Source organism: Podarcis liolepis, assembly GCF_965112155.1.
Source record: "Podarcis liolepis genome assembly, chromosome: 1".
Taxonomy (NCBI): Eukaryota; Metazoa; Chordata; class Lepidosauria; order Squamata; family Lacertidae; genus Podarcis; species Podarcis liolepis.
Window position 1 is genome coordinate 46,003,060 of NC_139554.1, and position 26,094 is coordinate 46,029,153.

General features: G+C 44.0%; 1 protein-coding gene across 4 annotated transcripts in view; it reads left to right on the top strand.

Annotated features, from left to right (window-relative positions):
- DPF3 (double PHD fingers 3) overlaps positions 1-26,094 on the top strand; it is a 199,563-nt gene that overhangs the window by 74,888 nt on the left and 98,581 nt on the right. For all 4 annotated transcript variants that reach the window (XR_014527586.1, XR_014527587.1, XM_083509424.1 and 1 more), the window contains exon 2: positions 18,325-18,485. Coding sequence is in view for 2 of the 4 variants with exons in the window: in XM_083509424.1 (XP_083365550.1) it covers positions 18,325-18,485 (161 nt within the window). In the remaining 2 variants the exon portion in view is untranslated. The remainder of the gene's footprint in view (positions 1-18,324; positions 18,486-26,094) is intronic.

Below are 26,094 nucleotides of genomic sequence, written 5' to 3' on the forward strand. Positions count from 1 at the left end.
CACCCGAAGACACCAAAACCTGCATTCCTGTACCCGTGAAAATCTACGAAAGCATATATATATATATATATATATATGCAGGTTTTGGTGTCCTCGGGTGTCTTCCCGTGTAAAAGTTGGGGTGTCTAGGCGACGTTTCGACGAGGTCTCACTCGTCATCTTCAGGCTGGTGCTTTCGGCTTCTTGTTACTGGAACAGAGCGGGATCTCAGTGTTTGAGTTCCTATAAATACTGTAGAGGGGTGTGGTGTATTGCCTCAAAAGTTCTGGGCAGAGGGGAAGTTCCCAGGCTAGTGTTCTTTTCTTCTTTTGTTCCTTAATTACTTGAGGGATATCTTGAGTGATTTCTTGAGTGATATTCTGAGTACCACTTAGGTGGGTCATTAGGTGTGGATTAGTTGCTAAAGCCTTCGTGTCTTGACCTCTTGAATTTGTGAAGAGTTTTTCTGGGAAGATGGCTGTACTGCACTTAGTTGTGCTTTGGCTTGGCTTCGTGTATAGGGGCGAGCTGTGGTTTTGTGCCCTGTGCCAGCCAGATCTGTGTAGGGATTGCAGGGGGGTGCAGCATCCGGAGGTGCCACTATGGTTTGGTTACTGGATGGTGTCTGTAATTTATCTGTGGAGAGGGTCTGGGTTTGGGTCTGGTGTGGTTGATTGGTGGTGGCGTTCTGTGTGCCTCTGGATCTGGTGTCGGTTTTTGTGGGGAGGGCTAATTTCCAGATGTCTGGCAGGCGGGACGTGTCGTCACGCTTGTTCATGTTGTGAGGGTGTTTCTCTATCTCGATGGCTTCCATGATTATTCTCTTGTGGTGATGTTCCATGTTAAAGAGCAATTTGGAATCTGCAAAATTAATTTCGTGTCCTGTTTCTTTCATGTGTTGGAAAAGAGAGGAAGATTTTTCTTCTTTTTTGACGGCATTCTTGTGTTCTGCGATACGTGCATTTATTCGTCTGTTTGTTTGTCCAATGTACGTGGCTGGGCAGACTTTGCAGGGTATTTCATAGACCCCTTGGTTTTCCAACTGGATTTTATCTTTGGGGTTTCTGAGGATATTGGCTATTTTTTGGTTGGTGCAAAAGGCTGTTTTGATATTGTGTTTATGGAGGATTTTGCTAATTTTATCTGTAGTGCCCTTGATATAAGGAAGGAGGGCCATGCCATTGTTTTCTTCCGTGTCTTGGTTTTTGGGGGGTGTTTCTTTTTGGATTAGCTTCTTAACCCTGTTTTGCTGGTATCCATTGGCGATTAACACATTTGAGAGATTCTGTAACTCAGTTGTCAAGTGGTCTTTGTCAGCCAGGCGTTTGGTTCTGGAGATGAGGGTCTTGGCTACGGAGTTTATTTGTGCAGGGTGGTGGTGTGATTGAGCATGTAAGTAGCGGTTGGTGTGTGTTTTTTTCCGGTAGATAGTGTGTCCTAGGGAGCCATCAGGTTTTTTGTAGATTAGGACGTCAAGGAAGGGAAGCTGGTTGTTGGCTTCTATTTCCATAGTGAATTGTATTTTGGGGTGTAGGCTGTTGAGATGTGTGAGGAAGCTATCTAGTTTTTCTTTCCCGTGTGGCCAAATTACAAAGGTGTCGTCAACATATCTGAGCCAAAGTTTGGGTTTGTGTTCTGACTTGTCTAAAGCATTGGTTTCAAAGTGTTCCATGTACAGATTTGCGATGACCGGTGAGAGGGGTGATCCCATAGGTGCTCCTTCTATCTGTTTGTATCTTTGTCCATTGTGGATGAAGTACGTGTTGGTTAGGCAGTGGTTGGTCAGGTCCAGGATGTATTCGGGGGGATTGTATTTGTTTTGAATGGCTGTCAAGGCTTCCTTATATCAAGGCCCTCCTTCCTTATATCAAGGGCACTACAGATAAAATTAGCAAAATCCTCCATAAACACAATATCAAAACAGCCTTTTGCACCAACCAAAAAATAGCCAATATCCTCAGAAACCCCAAAGATAAAATCCAGTTGGAAAACCAAGGGGTCTATGAAATACCCTGCAAAGTCTGCCCAGCCACGTACATTGGACAAACAAACAGACGAATAAATGCACGTATCGCAGAACACAAGAATGCCGTCAAAAAAGAAGAAAAATCTTCCTCTCTTTTCCAACACATGAAAGAAACAGGACACGAAATTAATTTTGCAGATTCCAAATTGCTCTTTAACATGGAACATCACCACAAGAGAATAATCATGGAAGCCATCGAGATAGAGAAACACCCTCACAACATGAACAAGCGTGACGACACGTCCCGCCTGCCAGACATCTGGAAATTAGCCCTCCCCACAAAAACCGACACCAGATCCAGAGGCACACAGAACGCCACCACCAATCAACCACACCAGACCCAAACCCAGACCCTCTCCACAGATAAATTACAGACACCATCCAGTAACCAAACCATAGTGGCACCTCCGGATGCTGCACCCCCCTGCAATCCCTACACAGATCTGGCTGGCACAGGGCACAAAACCACAGCTCGCCCCTATACACGAAGCCAAGCCAAAGCACAACTAAGTGCAGTACAGCCATCTTCCCAGAAAAACTCTTCACAAATTCAAGAGGTCAAGACACGAAGGCTTTAGCAACTAATCCACACCTAATGACCCACCTAAGTGGTACTCAGAATATCACTCAAGAAATCACTCAAGATATCCCTCAAGTAATTAAGGAACAAAAGAAGAAAAGAACACTAGCCTGGGAACTTCCCCTCTGCCCAGAACTTTTGAGGCAATACACCACACCCCTCTACAGTATTTATAGGAACTCAAACACTGAGATCCCGCTCTGTTCCAGTAACAAGAAGCCGAAAGCACCAGCCTGAAGATGACGAGTGAGACCTCGTCGAAACGTCACCTAGACACCCCAACTTTTACACGGGAAGACACCCGAGGACACCAAAACCTGCATTCCTGTACCCGTGAAAATCTACGAAAACATATATATATATATATATATATATATATATATATATATAATTTATATACCACCCTTCATCAAGAGATCCCAGGCAGTTCACAGAATAAAATACAAGATAAGACACAAGTAAATAATTAAACCAAAACAACAAAACAATAACCACCCCCTTCCCACAGATATATTTAAAAGCTGATAGGCGTGTTAATTTGACTAAACCAAATGCTCCAAGGAACCCCGTGGAACTTGAAAGCTGTAAGAACTTTATCATGCCCCCCTGGAAAATTATGATAACCTGGGCACAGTAGAAATAAGTATTTATTTTACTTACATTTTACTTACATTTGATAATAGTCTTTGAATTTACTCTACCAAGCCCACAACGCTCAGACCAAAGTGGAAAAGAACACCGGCTAATACAGTTTCCAACATCAGACATATCAATTGTATAGTTTAATCAAAAACAAACAATTCCAATTTCTAACAACTGTCAAAAGCATAATTATTCTTAAGGCCCCGTCATTCTAATAACCCATTACGGTTTTATCTGAATTACCAGACAAATTAAAAACTTAAGAACCATCTCGCTTATCTATTGTTCCAGCTTCTTTTAACTGTTCCCAAAGCAATTGTCCTCTTCAGGAATCTGCATGAAGCCGTAGTACCTTTTTTAAAAAGTCCACCAACTTAATTGGAAATCTCCATCTATAATTAATATGTAAATGCTGTAACTCACTTGTAAGCCATTTCCAAAGCCTATGCTTTTCTAAGTGTCTTGCAAGATAAATAAGATAAAATCTGTATTGGAGAGTTACTCATTAATAAATTTTGTGTCTGCCAAGCAGACCTCCTTATTAGATTTTGCAGATGCTTCAGTCCTGTAAGTGTACACCTGGAAGTAAGCCCTGCTGAACACAGCAAGACTTTCTTCTGAGTAAACATGCATAGGATTGTTGTGCTGCAAGTCTATTAGCATATAACGTGAGCCACAGGGATGCTTATTTCCTTGCTGGTAGCAAGACTAAAGTGCAAAGGCAGATCTGAGAGTGCTGCCTGCTTGTAGAATTGCTTCTGACCTTTTCAGGTCTTAAGATCTGCAGAGGGGAACCAGGAGAGGGTGGTGTTTTTTGTGTGCCAGCCTCTCAATCTTTGATAATCAAGGTGTTTTGTGGGACCCACCTCTTTTGCTGAATTTATCCAGTTCTTGTCTGTTTGGAATTGTTTTAAAGTCAGGTAAAGGGACCCCTGACCATTAGGTCCAGTCGTGACCGACTCTGGGGTTGCGGCGCTCATCTCGCTTTATTAGCCAAGGGAGCCGGCGTACAACTTCCGGGTCATGTGGCCAGCATGACTAAGCTGCTTCTGGCGAACCAGAACAGCGCACGGAAATGCCGTTTATCTTCCCGCCGGTGCGTACCTATTTATCTACTTGCACTTTGTCGTGCTTTTGAACTGCTAGGTTGGCAGGAGAAGGGATTGAGCAATGGGAGCTCACCCCGTCACGGGGATTCGAACCGCTGACCTTCTGATCGTCATGTTCTATAATTGTAATGGTTTTAACTGTTATTGTAAGTTGCATATTCTGTTGTTGTAAAGTGCCCTGAGACTTTATGGTGAAAGGCAGGTAAGGGATCTAATACAGTGGACGCTCGGGTTGCGAACATGATTCATGCGGGAGGCATGTTTGCAACCTGCAGCGTCCACAACCCACAGCGCTGCGTCTGTGCATGCGCAGGTCGTGATTTGGCACTTCTGTGCATGCGCAAAGCGTGATTTAGCGCTTCTGCGCATGTTCAAGCACTGAAACCCGGAAGTAACCCATTCCAGTACTTCCGGGTTTCGGCGCGTCCGTAACCCGAAAACGCGCAACCTGAAGCGTCTGTAACCCGAGGTATGACTGTAAATAATTTAATAAAAAATTTAAAACCATATTTCCCTTCTCTTCAAAGTAGCAGAGAATCACAGTTTTTACCAGCGGTGCTGTATTATTTTGGCTTCTGCACATGTAGTTGTGCCCTGAGAAGAAATGCAATGAAAAACACTAGCAACAAGTCAATGGCGATTAATCTTACATAAACAGTGCAGTAGTAGATAGGTAGCCGTGTTGGTCTGCCATAGTCAAAATAAAAAAATTCCTTCCAGTAGCACCTTAAAGACCAACTAAGTTAGTTCTTGGTATGAGCTTTCGTGTGCATGCACACTTCTTCAGATACACAGTGTGCATGCACACGAAAGCTCATACCAAGAACTAACTTAGTTGGTCTTTAAGGTGCTACTGGAAGGAATTTTTTTATAAACAGTGCAGTTATCTACACAGCTACTCAAAAGTAAGTCTCTTTAATTTCCTAAAAGAGGCTTCCTCCCAGGTAAATGAGTAAGCAGCCAAACTTTCCTGAACTCAATAGGATTTACTTCTGCATAGTCACATGCATAGGGTCGTGCTGTATAGTATACGTATGCACCACAATGACTCCTATTACAAAGAATTGTAATATGAAGGCCACAATTACTTCAGAATAAGTTTAACTAAACTCAGTGGGTCTCATCTGTAAGTAAACATGTAAAGGACTGTATTGTAAATGACTTACTCAGGGATGGATAAATATTTTCAAATCTTTACACACACCCTGCCCCCAACCTCACTTTGTTGAGAACAGATAGGTAGCCGTGTTGGTCTGCCATAGTCAAAATAAAAAAAATCCTTCCAGTAGCACCTTAAAGACCAACTAAGTTAGTTCTTGGTATTAGCTTTCGTGTGCATGCACACTTCTTCAGATACGAAGAGAACCAAATTTTTGTTGAGAACCAAATTTTTAGGCAATATCATCAGGCCTGAGTGATCAGGAGTCTGAGATTTTCCTACTGTGGATCTTAGGGTGCCTCTAGATAGGGGCCTTATATTGTGAATGGCTCATTCAGATTCCATTTTCTTGTATTTGTGCGCTTGGCACATTAACTTACGCACATTCCTGGAGCCCCCCCTCCCTTCCAGTCATGGGTATTCATAGCTATTTTGACAGCTGTCCATATCAATAGGCTGTTTATCTGCCTTTTTTGTATTGGCAAAAGTTAGAAAATGTGGAAAGGACTGAGGTAGGCTGGCCAGATGAAAGAGAGAGGTGAGGAAATATCAGTAAGGTATGGCTTGAATGAGGCCCAGTGTAATACCTCTTCCACACAGCTATTAAAATTATAGGAACCTGTTATCTTTTTCAATTGAATCCGAAAGGCTTAAGGTTAGGACATCATATTTGACACTATATAGTAGGTAAAACGGTAAAGGGACCCCTGACCATTAGGTCCAGTCGCGGACGACTCTGGGGTTGCGGCGCTCATCTCGCTTTATTGGCCGAGGGAGCCGGTGTACAGCTTCCGGGTCATGTGGCCAGCATGACTAAGCCGCTTCTGGTGAACCAGAGCAGCGCACGGAAATGCCGTTTACCTTCCCGCCAGAGCGGTACCTATTTATCTACTTACACTTTGACGTGCTTTCGAACTGCTAGGTTGGCAGGAGCAGGGACCGAGCAACGGGAGCTCACCCCGGCACAGGGATTCAAACCGCCGACCTTCTGATCGGCAAGTCCTAGGCTCTGTGGTTTAACCCACAGCGCCACCTGCGTCCCTATATAGTAGGTAGGCAGTATTTATTTTTAATGATTTGGTAGCTACTGAAACTCCCTTTTCTACACAACTATTAGCATTACAGAAAATTATCTTCTCTTTTTAAATGAATTTGGATGGTTTAACATCTATCAAATCATTAATAATAAATACCGCATACTCTTCAGTATTGTGTGCAATATGAAGCCCCTCCGTCAGATTTGGCTAAAATACTGCCCCTTCCTGAAGCCTTTTTGACTGCCTTTGTCCTTTCACAGTATCTTAATATGTTAAAACTTAAAAAATAAACAAACCTCATGCCATTGCTATGTGATCAGAAGTGCCTGGCGAGCAGAGACCACATCTGCCATGAACGATGGGATGAAAACCTGGATGAAAAGGAGGCAATTGCATGACCATTGAAGGTTAAGTTGCTGGTGAATCCCTCTTGTAAGATAAGTGGGATCCATCCGAAAGGTAATTATTTGAAGGCATAAATGTCTGAGACAGCCTATGGAAAGCATCTTCTTATGAAGGAGGAGGGGAGGCAATTTCCCCCTTCCGTTCTGTTTAGGAATGTCCCACCACTGTCAGGGGCCCAGGGAGCTACAAGGAAGAGGGTGAATGGGTTCTCAGGTCCATCTTGTGGGTTTTCCACAGGCATCTGGTTGGCCACTGTGAAAAGAGGTCACTAGCCCGGATGTGCCATTGGCCTGATTCAGCAGAGTCTTGCTATGTTCTTACGTTGTTGTTGTTTAGTCGTTTAGTCATGTCCGACTCTTCGTGACCCCATGGACCAGAGCACGCCAGGCACTCCTGTCTTCCACTGCCTCCCGCAGTCTGGTCAAACTCATGCTGGTAGCTTCGAGAACACTGTCCAACCATCTCATCCTCTGTCGCCCCCTTCTCCTTCTGCCTTCAATCTTTCCCAGCATCAGGGTCTTTTCCAGGGAGTCTTCTCTTCTCACGAGGTGGCCAAAGTATTGGAGCCTCAGCTTCACGACCTGTCCTTCCAGTGAACACTCAGGGCTGATTTCCTTCAGAATGGATAGGTTTGATCTTCTTGCAGTCCATGGGACTCTCAAGAGTCTCCTCCAGCACCATAATTCAAAAGCATCCATTCTTCGGCGATCAGCCTTCTTTATGTTCCAGCTCTCACTTCCATACATCACTACTGGGAAAAGCATGGCTTTAACTATACGGACCTTTGTTGGCAAGGTGATGTCTCTGCTTTTTAAGATGCTGTCTAGGTTTGTCATTGCTTTTCTCCCAAAAAGCAGGCGTCTTTTAATTTCGTGGCTGCTGTCACCATCTGCAGTGATCATGGAGCCCAAGAAAGTAAAATCTCTCACTGCCTCCATTTCTTCCCCTTCTATCAACACAAATACCGTAGTCCCCCTTTCTCTCCCATCAAAAACCCTTCTGTGTGCAAAGGAATCAATTGGATTCCATCTATATGTATTTTTGTGTGTGTGAAGAAAGCTCAAGTTTAGACAGGAGAGGTCCAGTGGTTAGCATACCACACTCCTTGCAAATGGAATTGAGACTGATGAGGAATAGAAACCACCTCCCATGATAGTCCTTTATCATATCTGAATGCCTTTCTTCATTATGTGGCCATAGACTATAAGGCAGCTTCATTTCTGATGGATTTCATTGGAATTCCATCAGAAAGTATGTTAGGTTGATATGCTAGAAAGATAAAGAGATTGATTTTTTTAAAAAAACTTTAATTACTAAAGTTAAGGAGGATCTTTAGGGGAAAGTAGACATTTTCTGTCAAATGTGTCTCTTGTTGGCACTAATAACTTATTGGATGAGATAGATTTTAGTGCTTTGTTATGTATGTTGATTATGTTTCTTATGCATTATCCCATCTTTATTACTGCAAATGATATCTATTCAGAGCAGGCAGATGTTTAAATAAATGGATCTTTCTATTTGTGTATTTCAAGGCCAGGCTCGGGAGCAAAATAAAATCTAATTATTACGCTAATGTAAATTTATTATAGAGCTGTTAAATGTAATTGTGGTTTACAAGACTCATATTGTGAATCCAGAATTATTTCACTGCATGGAGCTAGTTGCTTGGGGACAGAATTACATAGTTGAAACAGCTCACTTCCCTCCTTTCCTTTGAGTTTCATAAACTTGTAGCACGACAGATCAATTAAGCATGCAATTGTAAGGTTAGAGTCTACCTTAAGACCATCTAGCCAAACCTCCGGCACTGAGACGGCATCTTTGACGGCATCACCCTGAACAGATTAGATTACTCAGAATGCTATAAACAGAGAGGAGTGAAGAAAGTGTGCCATAGGAACCTGCAAGGCAATCAAGTGAAACAAGGTTTTTTTGCTGCAACTTCTGTTGTTACACTATTGGTGCATCAGGAAGTGTGAACCATGACAGCAATACAGCTTGAGACTCTCAAATGAAGAATGGCATGGTTCAAGGCCACCTGGCAATATAGGAGCCAACTCCTAGGGATCAAGGGGGCTTCGGCTGTCCCAATAAAATATTTGAGAGGGGCCCTCAAAGTTGATGGGCATTGCCATTCAAATGGTGTGCATGCACCATGTCATGTGATCAATTATGCAGGGCGGGGCTTACCTCCCCCCCCAAATATCTTATTCAAGTTGGCACCCCTACCTGGCACTGAGAGTGATCTGGACCACATGGGCACAATGTGCCGCAGTTTTGATCTTCTGACCCCATTGTGAAGTGACTCAACTGTGAACTGACCTGTGGCACAATGCAGTTCACCAAGGTGATTTGTATATTTAAATGCAGCCAGTGAAATTCTCACTGGACAGTTTGCACCTCTCTATGTATGCTACTAGGTGAGTCAAGTGAACTAACTACAAGAGAAGAAAAAATCTGCTTCATTATTACTTCAGATGATATCTATGATTTATCTTCTTTCGATGCAAAAACTGCATATGTTGCAGAGAAGAGTCCCCAAACACCCAGGAAGTTTCACAATGGTATTATTAAGTCTGACGGGAATGGGTGGGTGGGAGGCAGTGATTGGATTTGCAAGTTGCTACACTGTTAAGTCAGTTTTAGATAAAAATGCACCTGGGATGCACAGCACTTATTTGGATCTGTGTTGTGAATGCTCCAAATATGCGATGCCAGCATGTTAGAAGGTGGAAGAACAGTGGCTGGTGCTGTTAGAAATGGAAGCCCACCATTGAAATCCTACCTCAACCACAGTGGGTGCGACCACTGTTGTTGTTTTTTTAGCAGCATGCTAGTTCCTCATCTCTAAAATGGAAAGAACTCCATGGAAACAAAATAATTAAAATGTGGTTTTCTCCCCTTGCTGTTTGAAGACAGAAGGTGGTGTTTTAATGCATGACATCTATGGGGCTGTGTTGTCGTTGGGTGATGTGTCATAGTTTCACTTCCAATGACATGGGATCTTTAACAGTCACCACCAAAAGGATTTAATTCTTTTTCTGAGGGGAGGGTTGCGTGTAGGAACAAGGTGGGTTTTTAACATGCAATATGAAACTTTTGAGCACTGGTCTCCATTGACTGGCTGAACATCCCCAACATATTGTTGGCCAAAGCCAAAATCACCTTACAAGATACTGGGAAGGTTTTGCTCGGATGTTAAAGACAAGTGGTGACAGGACTGAGCCCTGTGGCTCTCAGGCATATATGAGAGCTGCCTAGGGAGGAAAAGCAGCTGCCCATTATTCATCTCTTGGGACCTGTTAGAAAGGAATTAGTGTAGTCAGCTTAGCACCATTCTCTTGGTACTGACTGTGCTGGCAGAACTTCACAGTCGGCCATGCCTCGCTGCTGATAGATCAAGAGATAGCAGCGGCATGGCTGATTTCCTTTTTGTCATTTCTCACGAATGCCCAGTGCATTTTTGCTGCTTTGGTTTTTCATATACGACTCAGCTGGAAGAAACATCATTGCTGCTTTGCTTCTTGGTTCACCTGGAAAATCTACAGCAGGGATGGGGAGCCCAAAGCCTGGATCCATGGGCAACCTTCTGGGGAGCCACAGGCCAGTAGTAGGGGAAGCCAGAAGCAAAAGTGGACAGAGCAATGGATGTGACTCCTATCTTTGTGCCATAGGCTACATTATAGCTGTGTAGAGCCATGTAGAGGGTTCCGCATCTCCCCCACCGATCCATCTTCCATCCAGGCAAACAAGAGGCATTATCACAGTTCAAGGACACATGCCAGCAAGGCAAAAGTATTTGAGGGAAAGAGTAAGCAAGGTCAGTGAGAGATGGGGCATTGGGAGAGGGGTGTGGCTGAGAAGGATATGAAGCCTGAAATACGTCCAGAGAGCCAGACCGAGAGACTTGGAGGGCTGCATTTGGTTCCCATATCTGATGTTCCCTATGCCTGATCTCCACTATGGGTGCTTCAGATAGTTTGTCACCACTTTCTCAATTGCTTCCTAAGGTTGGAAGACTATTAGCAAGGCCATGGTAATTGGGTTTGGATGTATTTTGATTGCACAGTTATTTATTTATCTTTCATTTTATTGAAAGACATGTATAAGCTGCTTAAATATTTTAAGAATCTATGTAAAAAATAGTACAGTCATACCTCATGTTACGTTTGCTTCATGTTACATTTTTTCAGGTTGCGTCCTGCGGTGACCCAAAAGTACCGGAAAGGGTTACTTCCAGGTTTTGCCGCTTGCACATGCACAGACGCACAAAATGATGTCACGCGCAGAAGCGGTGAATCGCAACCCGCAGATGCGCCACTGTGGGTTGCTTTCCTTTCATGTTGCGAACGGGCCTCCAGAACGGATCCCGTTCACAACCAGAGGTACCACTGCATTTCTCTTGCTTGCCTTGAGCCTTCTCACAATGACCTCCACTAACTTGCAATACTCTAAAAGAGGATTCATCAAATTAATGGAGACTATGGCTTTGAGTGAATACAGTGGTACCTCGGGTTACAGACGCTTCAGGTTACAGACGCCACTAACCCAGAAATAGTACCTTGGGTTAAGAACTTTACCTCAGGATGAGAACAGAAATCGTGCTCCGACGGCGCAGCGGGAGGCCCCATTAGCTAAAGTGGTGCTTCAGGTTAAGAACGGACCTCGAGAACGAATTAAGTTCTTAACCAGAGGGACCACTGTACTTACTACTGTGGCTATGCTCTGTGTCTGCGGTTGGAGGCAGAAATGCTTCTGCACACCAGTTGCTGGAAACCACAGGACGGGGCCTGCTCTTGGGCTCGGTCCCTGCTTCATGGTTTCTCACAGGCACCTGGTTGGCCACTGTTCACTACTAAGCCTGTTGTTCGTACTGAAGTTGAAAGATTTTGATTTGGTTAAGGTCACTTGTTAAGTTTGTGACAGAGAGTTCTGCTTATGTCTTTGGTGGTTTCGCACCAAAATACTAACATCGTTGTGTAGCCCATTTGGAAACGTCAGGTGTCAGAACTAGAGGAATTTGAGGGAAACATTGAAAGAAAAACAAAACCAACTCACAGAGAGTTTTCTAGAGTTATGGCAGGAAGACTCTAGCAGGCTATTCCTATGCATTTAGCAAGCTCTCAATTTCATTTTAACATCTGCAGTTTTGTGTAACTGGTGTTATTAGAGGCTTGTGTTAGAAGCATCACCAAAACTCTCTTCAGGCATTAACATTAACATTAATTAAACAGGTGAGGGGGTGCAGGGAGCATGAGTATGTTAGTTCTCCTTCCATAACCATTTCCATTGCCCTCCAACTTGTGGAGGGCGACTATCTGCAGCAGGGAATCTTCTATCCTTGTAGGGCTCCTTGTGTATCCACGCAACGGGGTGAGCTCCCATTGCTCTGTCCCAGCTTCTGCCAACCTAGCAGTTCGAAAGCATGCCAATGCAAGTAGATAAATAGGTACCGCTTTGGCAGGAAGGTAAACAGTGTTTCTGTGTTCTCTGGCTACCATCATGGTGTCCTGTTGCGCCAGAAGCGGTTTAGTCATGCTGGCCACATGACCCGGAAAAGCTGTCTATGGACAAACGTTGGCTCCCTCGGCCTGAAGCAAGATGAGCGCCACAACCCCATAGTAGCCTTTGACTGGACAACTGTCCAGGGGTCCTTTACCTTTACCTTTGTGTATTTTAGATCCCTGGAAAATTAGGGTTCTAACTTACACGGGGAGTCTGTGACTGGAGAAGGCTGCTCACTGAATATAACTACCTTCCACAATGACAGGAGATGGAGCTAGCACAGTCATGGATGTATATTCAGGTTTTATTTATTTATTTATTTATTTATTTATTTATTACCACAAATCTTGTAAATTGGAAGAAATCTTTTAGTGTGGCAGCACCCACACTTTGGAACACCCTCCCTGTTGACGTCAAGCGGGGTCTTTTACTCTTTGCTGTGTCTGCTTAAAACATTTTTTTGTATAGGCAAACTTGTCGACATGTAGATGTTGATGTGTTTTGATCTTTCTTAAATTTTAATTATTTAACATGTTTTTAATTGTTTTGATCAGCTTTTATAGATAATTTTAATATTTCCTGTAAACTGTTTAGAGATTTTACCACACTCAAGCAGCATATAAATGTTGTTAAATAAATAAATAAAATTTCATGCTACCTCCCTCTTGTTTTTCTGTCACCCCGTTTTGCTTATATTATCCTGCCAGCATTCACAAGCTGAGTGTGCTGGAGTAATGATACTGATAATTGCAGCGTCTCTCTTCATTTAAGACAAAATGAAGCAGGTGGTATAGTCCTCAATCGCGTCTCACTGATATATGAAATTTTCAAGTTTCTTAAAAAAAAATTCAAAGTCAAGGGGTTACTCTGGATATTCCAAAGTTGGCAAAATGTGAGCGGATGCTTTTTATTTATTTATTTAAAGTATTTATGAATCACCCTCCCTCCAAAGAAGCTCAGGGCGATATACAATAACACAAAAATTATGCTCTCTCCCTCTTTCTGCATCCACTCACACCCCAAAATCAATTTAAAACACAGAAAGAGATGATAAGAACAAGAGATGAATGATGAAAACAAAGCTAAATGTGGTAAAGTAGAGCCTATATTCTATGAAAATATTTATTTTCTGGTTAAAGCTATAGTAACATTTTTGATAACATCAAATAATTGACACATCATTTTTAAAAAACATATTTTTAAGAAATTCTTTAAAATCAAAATTTCTTATTTTCAGACCTCTATTGGTTTTTCAACTGCTGGCAATAACTGAACCCTTTGATTTTCATATAACTTCCCCCCACCATAGCAAAACTGGCATTTTCAGATTTTAAACAATCCTTGATGCCACCAATTTAACAAAAAGATTTAAAGTTTGAAGTTCTACTTTTATTTTTAGCCTTGCAACTAAAGTGGTGAGCAGCAGGGATTCTTAAATGGATAGCAATAGTTCAACTTTTGCCAGCCTGGTGCCCTGCAGATGTTTAAGCCTAAAACTTCTATCAACCCCAGCAAGCATGTCTTTTTTTTTAGTCCCAAAACATCTGGAGGGCACCAGACTGGCAAAGGCTACTGTCGTTTATTGTTCCCTAGTTTCTGTTAATACAAAGTGATGGGCACTGCTCATATTTCATTCTTGGGAGGAATTTTTGGTACACACAGAACTTGAGCAAGGATAGTTTGTTTTCATTCAGCATGCTCTCTTTTCTCTTAAATTCTCCTCTCTCTCTTACTGTGCATCCCAATTTTCACAGTCACAGAAATTTGACGCTGTGCTGTTAAATTGTTGATTAGTTCCTTTGTTAGTGTGTCTGATAAAACAAATGTGCGCGTCACCCAGTTTTAATCAGCTTCATTTCTTTCTAGTGAGACTTCAGGTCAGGTTTGTGTGTTGTTGTCTCCCCCCCCCCCCCGGACTGCACTTTCTAATTGAAAACAGGGGTCTAGACAGTCGCCCTGGGACTTCTGTGCAAAGAGCTTTCTCAGTAGCCTGGCATCTCCCTGCAGATTGCATATCCACAGCTACAACCCCTCCCTTCCTGGTGCCATACAGGCCTCCGCCCCCTGCAGTCCCTCAGGGAAATGTCTCCGCTGGTACTGGTTCCACCCCGCCTCATCCCACATTCCCATATCCTTCAGGCTACTGGAGAATCCTAATAAATATCTGCTACCCTTTTCTTTCTCCCCTGGCGAGACTCTTGCGCCTTTTTACGCTTGCACAGTGGGCAAATTCAGCCGTAAATATAAACTCTCGTCTGAGTCTTTCCCGCTGCTTTGCTCCGGTGCCAGGAAAAGCCGCAGCGGTTAAACTTCTTATCTGCCGTGCAGCTGCTGAAGGAACCAGGCCACAAGAAAAGCGGTGGGTTTAATTGAGTCTAGAGTGAGGGAAGAAATAAAAGAGAACAAGGTTCTCTGTGGGTGCACCTTTTAACAGCTACTGTGGCCTATTTATGCCCTTCTCCTGTTATTAAGCAGATTAGGGTTGTTGTTGCACCACCCCGCATATAAGCTTTCTGATAAAATGCCATATGTTGCTATGCGGCTGACTACTGGAGGAGGAGGCCCACACAGTTTAGCATGGGAACATGGACTTACCCAGACATGTCTATATATGTAATTGCCAAATTTTCCCCAAGCCTCACACTCCAAACTCTTTATCTTGGACCAAACTTCCTCATACTATCACAGACCCTCCAAGTGTCCCTATTTTCCAGGTACAGTCCCGGATTTACGGCAGCTGTCCTGGTTTTTGATTGGATCCCAGAATGTCCCTCTTTTCTTTGGGACATCCTTATTTTCATTGGAGAAATGTTGTAGTAGGGTGTCCTCTAGGACAGTGTTTTTCAACCTTTTTTGGGCAAAGGCACACTTGTTTCATGAAAAAAATCACGAGGCACACCACCATTAGAAAATGTTAAAAAATTTAACTCTGTGCCTATATTGACTATATATAAACTTACCGGGCTGCTGCTGCTGCACAGGGCTGGACTCACTCGTCTCTCTTCCGAGACCTGACTGTGACAGACTGGTTCCAGATGATCTCCTCACCTCATGCTGCACCTGCGGCCTGGTCTGGATCCGGATGCGGTCTCTCTGCAGTGCCGACTCCCGCCGAGTCCTGGTCTCCGTCCGTCTCCTCCTGCTCTGGTCCTCCCTGGTGACTCGAGTCGCAACGTCTTCTCTCCGCTGCTGCGCACATTGTGCTCGGGCGGGAAGGAAGTCGGAAGATGATGTCCTACTGTGATAGGTCCAGGCTGGAGTCTGGACCAATCACAGCCCGGACATCAGAAAAGTGGAGGGTGTCCCCCTGAGGAGCGCCAATCGGCGCCCCTGCTGGCCGAGGGTGGGGTCAAAAACCCCACCCCACCCATACCCAGGACACAGTCCGGCGCCCGCCTAGTGGGCGAAAATTTGACATTTTTTTTAAAAAAATCTTTCGAATTTTTCAATTTTTCCCACGGCACACCAGGCAACATCTCGCGGCACACTAGTTGAAAAACACTGCTTTAGGAGACTCTGTGAATAGAAGTAATGTTTTATTATGTTTTAATATACAGTGGTACCTCGGGTTAAGTACTTAATTTGTTCCGGAGGTCCGTTCTTAACCTGAAACTGTTCTTAACCTGAAGCACCACTTTAGCTAATGGGGCCTCCTGCTGCCACTGCACCGCCAGAGCACGATTTCCGTTCTCATCCCAAAGCAAAGTTCTTAACCTGAGGTAGTATTTCTGGGTTAGCGGAGTCTGTAACCTGAAGCGTATGTAACCTGAGGCGTATATAACCTGAAGCGTATGTAACCTGAGGTACCACTGTATGTTGGAAGTCACCATGAGTGGCTGGGGCAACCCAGTCAGATAGTTGGGGTATAAATAATAAAATTGTTGTTGTTGTTATGGAATAGGACATCACTGTTTTCATCGGAGACATGTTGGAGGGCATGCTATCACCTCCACCTCCCCAGTTCATCTCTCTCTCTCTCTCTCTCTCTCTCTCTCTCTCTCTCTCTCTCGTTCTACCTCTCAACCTTCCTGCTATCTAGTTGCTCAGTCTGTCAGTTTTCTTGGCAGTGGGAAGCGTGGTGTGTGTGGGGGGGGTGCAGGGGGAGGTACGTACGGTATGTCCAGTCCAGTGGTTGCTTAGCAACAAGGATATGCCCCCACACCCTGTCCCGTTCTCTTAAGCTTCCTTGGTGAGGAAGGCAAAGGGAGGGTGAGGCAGTCAAGTAGATGAGAAGTGCTGAGCAGTGGTGGAGATGCCTGCTGGCTAGGATCTTTATAGCCTCCCAAGGGGCTTGTAACCGCAGGATCTTGTGTCCCTTTTGGGCAGTGAATCAGAGCAGCTCAGCCCTCCTCAAAGCTGCATTCTGTCGTTCTTTTATTCCCTTTCTGTGCAGCTATTTTCCTCTCTCCCATGTTGTGCTTTATTTACTTTTTAATTATCAGAATGCTGTACAATTCATTTTTGGAGGGTGGGAGAAGAATGCTGTACAGTACAGCCCCTCTCCATATCTAGTCCTTTAACAATTAGGCCAAAACCTCACCACAGCGCTTAGCAAGGATACTAGTTCCGGTCTGAAACTGGCAAGGATGGTAAACATCCTGACTGTAACTAATAAATTGTACAAATCATTTTGTTCTCACCACATATCAATCAAAACACAACTGCCCTAAGCAGGGGTGGGTTTTCCGTAGTCTCAGAAAAACAGACTTTGATGTGGAGATACACCCAGACCAATGCTAACTCTGTTCATTCAGAGGGAATTCCCATTGCGTTCACAATCCATGGATCAATCCATGTTTAGGATCTCAGCTAATAACTCTAGGAGAATAACTCTCTGAGACAGCCATTAGTGCAAATTACATGCTGTTTTGCTTGCCGTTTGATGCCCATTTCAGTGCGCATGAGAGCGCATTAGCAAGTATACTTGCTTCCTGTTAAACTACATAATTGCCTGTCAGGTGAAAGTTGTTACAAGAATAAGGCATAATAGTGAATCAGACATGCTGCTTTAAACTCAATTATTTTTTCATTTTAAAATTAGGACAACCTGCCTACCTCCAACTTGCATGCTTTTGAAAAACATGTGTGTTTCTCATGCTGGCTCTTATCATAGCACGGCCTACTGTTTCTGCAACTGCAGTGTCGAACCCCAGAGTTTCTGTTAACATTGCAGAGGTTTTTAGGTGCATTCTCAGTTCATGTTGGAACTGAAAATCCAGTCATGTTTGAAACTGTGGGCCTCTCCAGATGTCCCTTTTCTTGTGCATTCATGGTTATTTGTACTCATGGTGGTATTGGGGCTTTTGTACATGATCTTGCTTTGGTTCCCGCTCCCACCTGCAAAAAGTTTGGGGCAGACATACTGCTTTATCAGTCCAATCAGTGCATGTGGCTTAGTTGCTTGCTGAAATCCAGTAATTGTTTATACCACAAATATTGCTGGCGTTTGTTTGGTCCTGCTTCTGTTGCCCTATAGCACAAGAGTCCCTGTCCAGATGGCAGTAATGCGGTAATATTGGAGACACACCACCAAACAACTAACAGAACAGAATGATGTGTGGACAGCCCAGTGTAAATCCACAACTAACACACTATTATTGTGTCAATGTCATGTTGCAAAGTGTACCCACAAAAAGCCACCAATCCGCTCCCTTCTTACAGGTTAGGGCCTCACTGGCTTCCTCCCTTTGTGAATAATAGGCCTGTGAGGGGTGGGAAGGTGTGAAGAACTTCAATTAATTGTGTGCTTTCAATGCTTTTCAATAATTTCATTATTGCCTAACATGTTTATATGCCCTTTCCCCTCTTTCTTTGTTTTTTTTCCTGGGGAAGGTGGATGTCCACTGCTTCATCCTCTTCTTCTTCTTCTTCCTCCTCTGCAGACTTGGGGACCAGTTCTACAAAGAAGCCATTGAACACTGTCGCAGCTACAATTCCCGGCTATGTGCTGAACGCAGCGTCCGTCTTCCTTTCCTGGACTCGCAGACAGGTGTAGCTCAGAATAACTGTTACATCTGGATGGAAAAGAGGCATCGGGGACCAGGTACACATTGTTTATCAGTGGCATGGAGGACGCACAGAGTTCTGCTACCAGGAACTTTGAGAAGCCACACTCAGGAGGGCCTGCCTGAAAGGAGATGCTTGGAAGGGATTCCTTTTGTTAACTGCAGAAGATGAGTAAACCCACTGGAGACTGGTGCTTATTGGGACTGGTGGGGCAGAAGGCAGGGAGCCCAACAGCTGGTGGAGCCACAGCCAATGACAGGCAGAGCCAGCTAATGCCTATTTGGTCTCCATTCTCCTCCCTGTTGGGTTCTACAAATGCAAAGTTGAGGCTAAGGAGGAGGAGGATGACAAGCAGGTCTACCTCCTAGACTATCTGTAACTAAGAAGGCTGGGAGGCAGGAGGGGGCTGGCTGAGGGCTGGCTGAGGTTGGTGGGGCACTGTCCCATTTCCGTTACTAGACCAGCCTCCACTGAGGAAGCCCTAATTATTCCTTCGCCCCCATTCACTGTCACTAGAAAGGATTGCTTGACATGTTGTTTCCTTCGGATGCAGCATCATCTCAGCCCCTTTATTTCTATTGATCTTCATTGCATAAGTGCAATGGAGAATGAATGGGAAGTGGCTTTAAGTAAGAGTTGCGAGGGAAAGGCATCCGTATGTTGTTACTGATACACTTGAGAATAATGAACCTTATTTCTCAGAAGGTAAAATGCATTAGTGGCGTGCTTGCAATTTTAAAGTGACTTTACCATTGCCCGTTTCAGAAAGCGATAGGGAGTGCCTTGTTCCCTCCTTGCACATACCATAAAAGTTTAACATGTTAATAGTAATGCAAGGAGCAAACTAGACCTTACATACAATTCTAGATACACCCCACCATTTTAAAAATCGAAACCAGCTGTTTCGGAGTGGGAGGAAGTTGCGTGCTGCACTTGCGCAGCCTTGCAGAACTCAGCCTGCTATCGGCTCTGGTGCCACTTACTGCTGACTGCCCAGTCCTCAACCAGTAGTTCCAGTGGGCACAAGCCACTGCTGCAGGTTCAGAAAAAGTATGGGATCGAGTCCTGGGGGACCACACTCCATATCAAAGAAAGCTAAGGTGCCAAAGAGTAGGGCTGCAACCCAGCTTTCTTTCTACTATACAAATTTTACTAAATAAAATTTACTACTATCATAATTTTACTAAACAGCCTCTGGCTACTTGCACTCTGAAGTGGCCCAGGGACCTGAATGCACAGATTGGCTCTGGGTATTGTTTTCTTCAAGTGTTACGCACTGTACTTCTGAATAGCACTGTGTCCAGTGAACAATTCTCTCCCAGTCATTCTCCTCTTTAGCATATGCACTTGAAATATATTCATTATACGACGGGGGGGGGGCATTCCTTTGTTGCATCACCTTACTTTCGTACAGTTCTCTTAATAAATGCTGTATCTCATGGCAAACAGTTGAGGGTTAATTTCACACAGTACTGCACATAACTCCTTTCCTCTCTTCCCCCCTCCCCCCCGGCAACCTTTCACTTTAGCTCTGAGTTATGACTCTTCTACACTAATGAGATAAACAACATAACTCATTGCGGGTCCCGCTATTTCCTTTATAATCAAATGGTTAGAACCTTCTGTGGTTGCCCTATAAGGCACTGAATTGTGAGGCAACTCTGGAGAACAAAGAAGACAAAAAACAACAACCATGCATGTATTCTCACGTATGTGGTGCCCATGTCAAAACTGGGGAGATCCTTGCAACAGTAAGAAATGACTGTCTTCCTGGACTTGCCTTCTAAACTTCTGTTTGCAGAAGAATTGAAAAAAGAACACCATACTTCTTTTGGGAAATTATATTGCAGTGGCTAGGCTCAACACATCCCTTTCCTGTTCCAAATTCAGTAGACTCTGCTTTTGAAGATAACACGAGGTTACTTCAGATTAGCAAGATTGTGTAGTAGGACTGCTTGTTAGCATACAGTCTCGTCAATTAGGAAAGGAAAAGCAGATTTTTATGTAGGGCATTTCCCATCCCTGTTGTGCCTCTTTCTACTGTAGCTGCTAGGGGTTATCTGCCCAATCAGCTTTTTGAGTTTGAAAGCTTTATGCCCAGTATGAAACAGGGACAGGCGATTGAGGGGTTGTTTCTCTCCCCCCTCCCCCCCTTCCATTTTTTTCTCAGGATGTTAAGTATAAGGTGTTCAGCTACAGAAACAAAACAAAAAAGCCCACCCCACAATGCTTCATTGCAGCCATGTCTATTTACATTAACTGGAACAATTGCTGCTTGCCCCAAGTGGGCTGGTAAGTATCCTGGCACCCTACTTTAACATGTGCTGCATCTGCGTTCCCCGCCCCCCCCCCCAATTGCCATTATTCTTCTCCTCTAGATCAATGCTTTTAAGCTGCCAGTTGCTGCTGCTGTTCTGACCAGGGAACTTTTGCCTCCCCAACCTTAAAAAGACAGCCACTCTCAGTTTGAGTGACCTAATTCTTCGTTGATGGATAATGTTGTAGAAGAATATAACTCTCCGTGGTGCAAAGCTATATAAATGGCACTTTCAAAGTGAGAAGGAGATTGCCAAATGCCCCTTATTTTAAAGACAGCCGGTCTTTTCACAAGGGATGTTGTCTTTGTTCCAGAGTGATATCCTTACAGCACTTAATATGGGCCCCTTATTTCGGGTTTTAGATGCAATACAACACTGAAGAGAACTGAAACTGCGTCTCTGCAGTGACAGGTATTTCTGAACTTTTGATCTCACAACCCTGTACAAGAGAGAAGAGGTGGAGGGAGAAACTTTGCAATGCCTTTTTGCCCATTTCATTCCACTTCATGTGTCACTTTGAGCTAATCAAGTGGGAAAGCTCATAGTGAATAAATCAGCTGTTGGTTTCCACATCGCCTGAAACATATAAGCTTCCTCTAAAGAGTGCCTGGTGTTCCTTCAGTCACAGGTGGCACTCAGAGGCCAGTCCTAAACAAATGTTTTCCCTAGAGCTGACTTCTCCAGCCAAGGGCCCTATGGGTGTTTTGTTGTGGCAAATGGGGTAGGACAGAGCAGTGGCAGCGCCCCACCAGATGAGTTGTAACCAGCATGCTAGCTGGGACTCATGGGAGTTGTAGTCCAAAACCTCTGGAGGGTACCAGCCTGGGGAAGGCTGCTCTCAAGCAAGTGGTGGCTATGAGTACAAACTTCCGTTCATCTCTGGAATTAGCTGCTGTTGCCACTATCAACATTTTCTTAGTATTTAATAAAACAAGTAGGTCATATGGAACAAAAGCAGGGTAAATTAACTTATATTTTAAAAGTAGCTGCCTTGACATTACTTGTGACCCTGTAGTTGTCAGAGTGAATAAAGGACTGCATTCCTCTGTCTTAATTATTCTGCAGGAGGAAGGTATGTAGGGAATGTCATTTCCCCATATCTATCACAGTAGTGTGAAGAGTTCCACTCTCTGAAGATGCCATTAAGGGTAACAGTGGCACCTTGTTTCCCGAACGGCTTGGCTCCAGAACAAATCGGCTCCTGAACGTTGCAAACCGGTTTGCAAACTTTTTTTGGAAGCCGAACGTCCAACGTGGCTTCCGTTGGAAGCTCCTGCAGCCAATCGGCAGCCGCGGCTTGGTTTTTGAATGGTTTCAGGAGTCGAACGGACTCTGGGAATGAATTAAGTTTGAGAACCAAGGTACCACTGTATACCTACACAAAAATATTTTTGCAGAATCTATCTATACAGTGTTACTTCGGTTTAAGAACAGTCCTGTTTAAGAAGGATTCAGTTTGCAAACTCTGCAAAACCGGAAATAGTGTCTCAGTTTGAGAACTTGACCTCGGTCTAAGAACGGAATCCGAACGGTGGAAGGGCACCAGCGGTGGGAGGCCTCATTAGGGAAAGTGCGCCTCGGTTTAAGAATGGTTTCGGTTTAAGAAGGGACTTCCAGAACGGATTAGGTTTGTAAACCGAGGCACCACTGTACTGTGAAAAGTTGGTGGATCTGACTTGGTGCTGTGTTCCTCTTTGTTAACATCTCACCTTTTCTATATATTCAGAGGTACTGCGACCGTGTTTTCAATGAGATGGTAAGCATGTTTTTGGCCTGTACCACTTCAGGCTGCAAGTGCTGGCTTACATGACTGAATACTCTTCCAAACACACAAATCAAAACCACTGCCCATCGAAAACTAGATGTCAAAGATGAACCTTGGCTACATGCTAGTTTTCTTTTATATATATATATATATATATTTGTTTTCGTAGATTTTCACGGGTACAGGAATGCAGGTTTTGGTGTCCTCGACACCTTTGTAATTTGGCCACACGGGAAAGAAAAACTAGATAGCTTCCTCACACATCTCAACAGCCTACACCCCAAAATACAATTCACTATGGAAATAGAAGCCAACAACCAGCTTCCCTTCCTTGACGTCCTAATCTACAAAAAACCTGATGGCTCCCTAGGACACACTATCTACCGGAAAAAAACACACACCAACCGCTACTTACATGCTCAATCACACCACCACCCTGCACAAATAAACTCCGTAGCCAAGACCCTCATCTCCAGAACCAAACGCCTGGCTGACAAAGACCACTTGACAACTGAGTTACAGAATCTCTCAAATGTGTTAATCGCCAATGGATACCAGCAAAACAGGGTTAAGAAGCTAATCCAAAAAGAAACACCCCCCAAAAACCAAGACACGGAAGAAAACAATGGCATGGCCCTCCTTCCTTATATCAAGGGCACTACAGATAAAATTAGCAAAATCCTCCATAAACACAATATCAAAACAGCCTTTTGCACCAACCAAAAAATAGCCAATATCCTCAGAAACCCCAAAGATAAAATCCAGTTGGAAAACCAAGGGGTCTATGAAATACCCTGCAAAGTCTGCCCAGCCACGTACATTGGACAAACAAACAGACGAATAAATGCACGTATCGCAGAACACAAGAATGCCGTCAAAAAAGAAGAAAAATCTTCCTCTCTTTTCCAACACATGAAAGAAACAGGACACGAAATTAATTTTGCAGATTCCAAATTGCTCTTTAACATGGAACATCACCACAAGAGAATAATCATGGAAGCCATCGAGATAGAGAAACACCCTCACAACATGAACAAGCGTGACGACACGTCCCGCCTGCCAGACATCTGGAAATTAGCCCTCCCCACAAAAACCGACACCAGATCCAGAGGCACACAGAACGCCACCACCAATCAACCACACCAGACCCAAACCCAGACCCTCTCCACAGATAAATTACAGACACCATCCAGTAACCAAACCATGGTGGCAACTCCGGATGCTGCACCCCCCTGCAATCCCTACACAGATCTGGCTGGCACAGGGCACAAAACCACAGCTCGCCCCTATACACGAAGCCAAGCCAAAGCACAACTAAGTGCAGTACAGCCATCTTCCCAGAAAAACTCTTCACAAATTCAAGAGGTCAAGACACGAAGGCTTTAGCAACTAATCCACACCTAATGACCCACCTAAGTGGTACTCAGAATATCACTCAAGAAATCACTCAAGATATCCCTCAAGTAATTAAGGAACAAAAGAAGAAAAGAACACTAGCCTGGGAACTTCCCCTCTGCCCAGAACTTTTGAGGCAATACACCACACCCCTCTACAGTATTTATAGGAACTCAAACACTGAGATCCCGCTCTGTTCCAGTAACAAGAAGCCGAAAGCACCAGCCTGAAGATGACGAGTGAGACCTCGTCGAAACGTCGCCTAGACACCCCAACTTTTACACGGGAAGACACCCGAGGACACCAAAACCTGCATATATATATATATATATATATATATATATATATATATATATATGCTTTCGTAGATTTTCACGGGTACAGGAATGCAGGTTTTGGTGTCTTCGGGTGTCTTCCCGTGTAAGAGTTGGGGTGTCTAGGCGACGTTTCGACGAGGTCTCACTCGTCATCTTCAGGCTGGTGCTTTCGGCTTCTTGTTACTGGAACAGAGCAGGATCTCAGTGTTTGAGTTCCTATAAATACTGTTGAGGGGGTGTGGTGTATAGCCTCCAACGTTCTGGGCAGAGAGGAAGTTCCCAGGTTAGTGTGCCTTTTCTTCTTTTGTTCCTTAATTACTTGAGGGATATCTTGAGTGATTTCTTGAGTGATATACTGAGTACCACTTAGGTGGGTCATTAAGTGTGGATTAGTTGCTAAAGCTTTCGTGTCTTGACCTCTTGAGCTTGTGAAGAGTTTTTCTGAGAAGATGGCTGTACTGCACTTAGTTGTGCTCTGGCTTGGCTTCGTGTATAGGGGCGAGCTGTGGTTTTGTGCCCTGTGCCAGCCAGATCTGTGTAGGGATTGCAGGGGGGTGCAGCATCCGGAGGTGCCACTATGGTTTGGCTACTGGATGGTGTCTGTAATTTATCTGTGGAGAGGGTCTGGGTTTGGGTCTGGTGTGGTTGATTGGTGATGGCGTTCTGTGTGCCTCTGGTTCTGGTGTCGGTTTTTGTGGGGAGGGCTAATTTCCAGATGTCTGGCAGGCGGGATGTGTCGTCACGCTTGTTCATGTTGTGAGGGTGTTTCTCTATCTCGATGGCTTCCATGATTATTCTCTTGTGGTGATGTTCCATGTTAAAGAGCAATTTGGAATCTGCAAAATTAATTTCGTGTCCTGTTTCTTTCATGTGTTGGAAAAGAGAGGAAGTTTTTTCTTCTTTTTTGACGGCATTCTTGTGTTCTGCGATACGTGCATTTATTCGTCTGTTTGTTTGTCCAATGTACGTGGCTGGGCAGGCTTTGCAGGGTATTTCATAGACCCCTTGGTTTTCCAACTGGATTTTATCTTTGGGGTTTCTGAGGATATTGGCTATTTTTTGGTTGGTGCAAAAGGCTGTTTTGATATTGTGTTTATGGAGGATTTTACTAATTTTATCTGTAGTGCCCTTGATATAAGGAAGGAGGGCCATGCCATTGTTTTCTTCTGTGTCTTGGTTTTTGGGGGGTGTTTCTTTTTGGATTAGCTTCGTAACCTTGTTTTGCTGGTATCCATTGGCGATTAACACATTTGAGAGATTCTGTAACTCAGTTGTCAAGTGGTCTTTGTCAGCCAGGCGTTTGGTTCTGGAGATGAGAGTCTTGGCTACGGAGTTTATTTGTGCAGGGTGGTGGTGTGATTGTGCATGTAAGTAGCGGTTGGTGTGTGTTTTTTTCCGGTAGATAGTGTGTCCTAGGGAGCCATCAGGTTTTTTGTAGATTAGGACGTCAAGGAAGGGAAGTTGGTTGTTGGCTTCTATTTCCATAGTGAATTGTATTTTGGGGTGTAGGCTGTTGAGATGTGTGAGGGAGCTATCTAGTTTTTCTTTCCCGTGTGGCCAAATTACAAAGGTGTCGTCAACTCCGTAGCCAAGACTCTCATCTCCAGAACCAAACGCCTGGCTGACAAAGACCACTTGACAACTGAGTTACAGAATCTCTCAAATGTGTTAATCGCCAATGGATACCAGCAAAACAAGGTTACGAAGCTAATCCAAAAAGAAACACCCCCCAAAAACCAAGACACAGAAGAAAACAATGGCATGGCCCTCCTTCCTTATATCAAGGGCACTACAGATAAAATTAGTAAAATCCTCCATAAACACAATATCAAAACAGCCTTTTGCACCAAC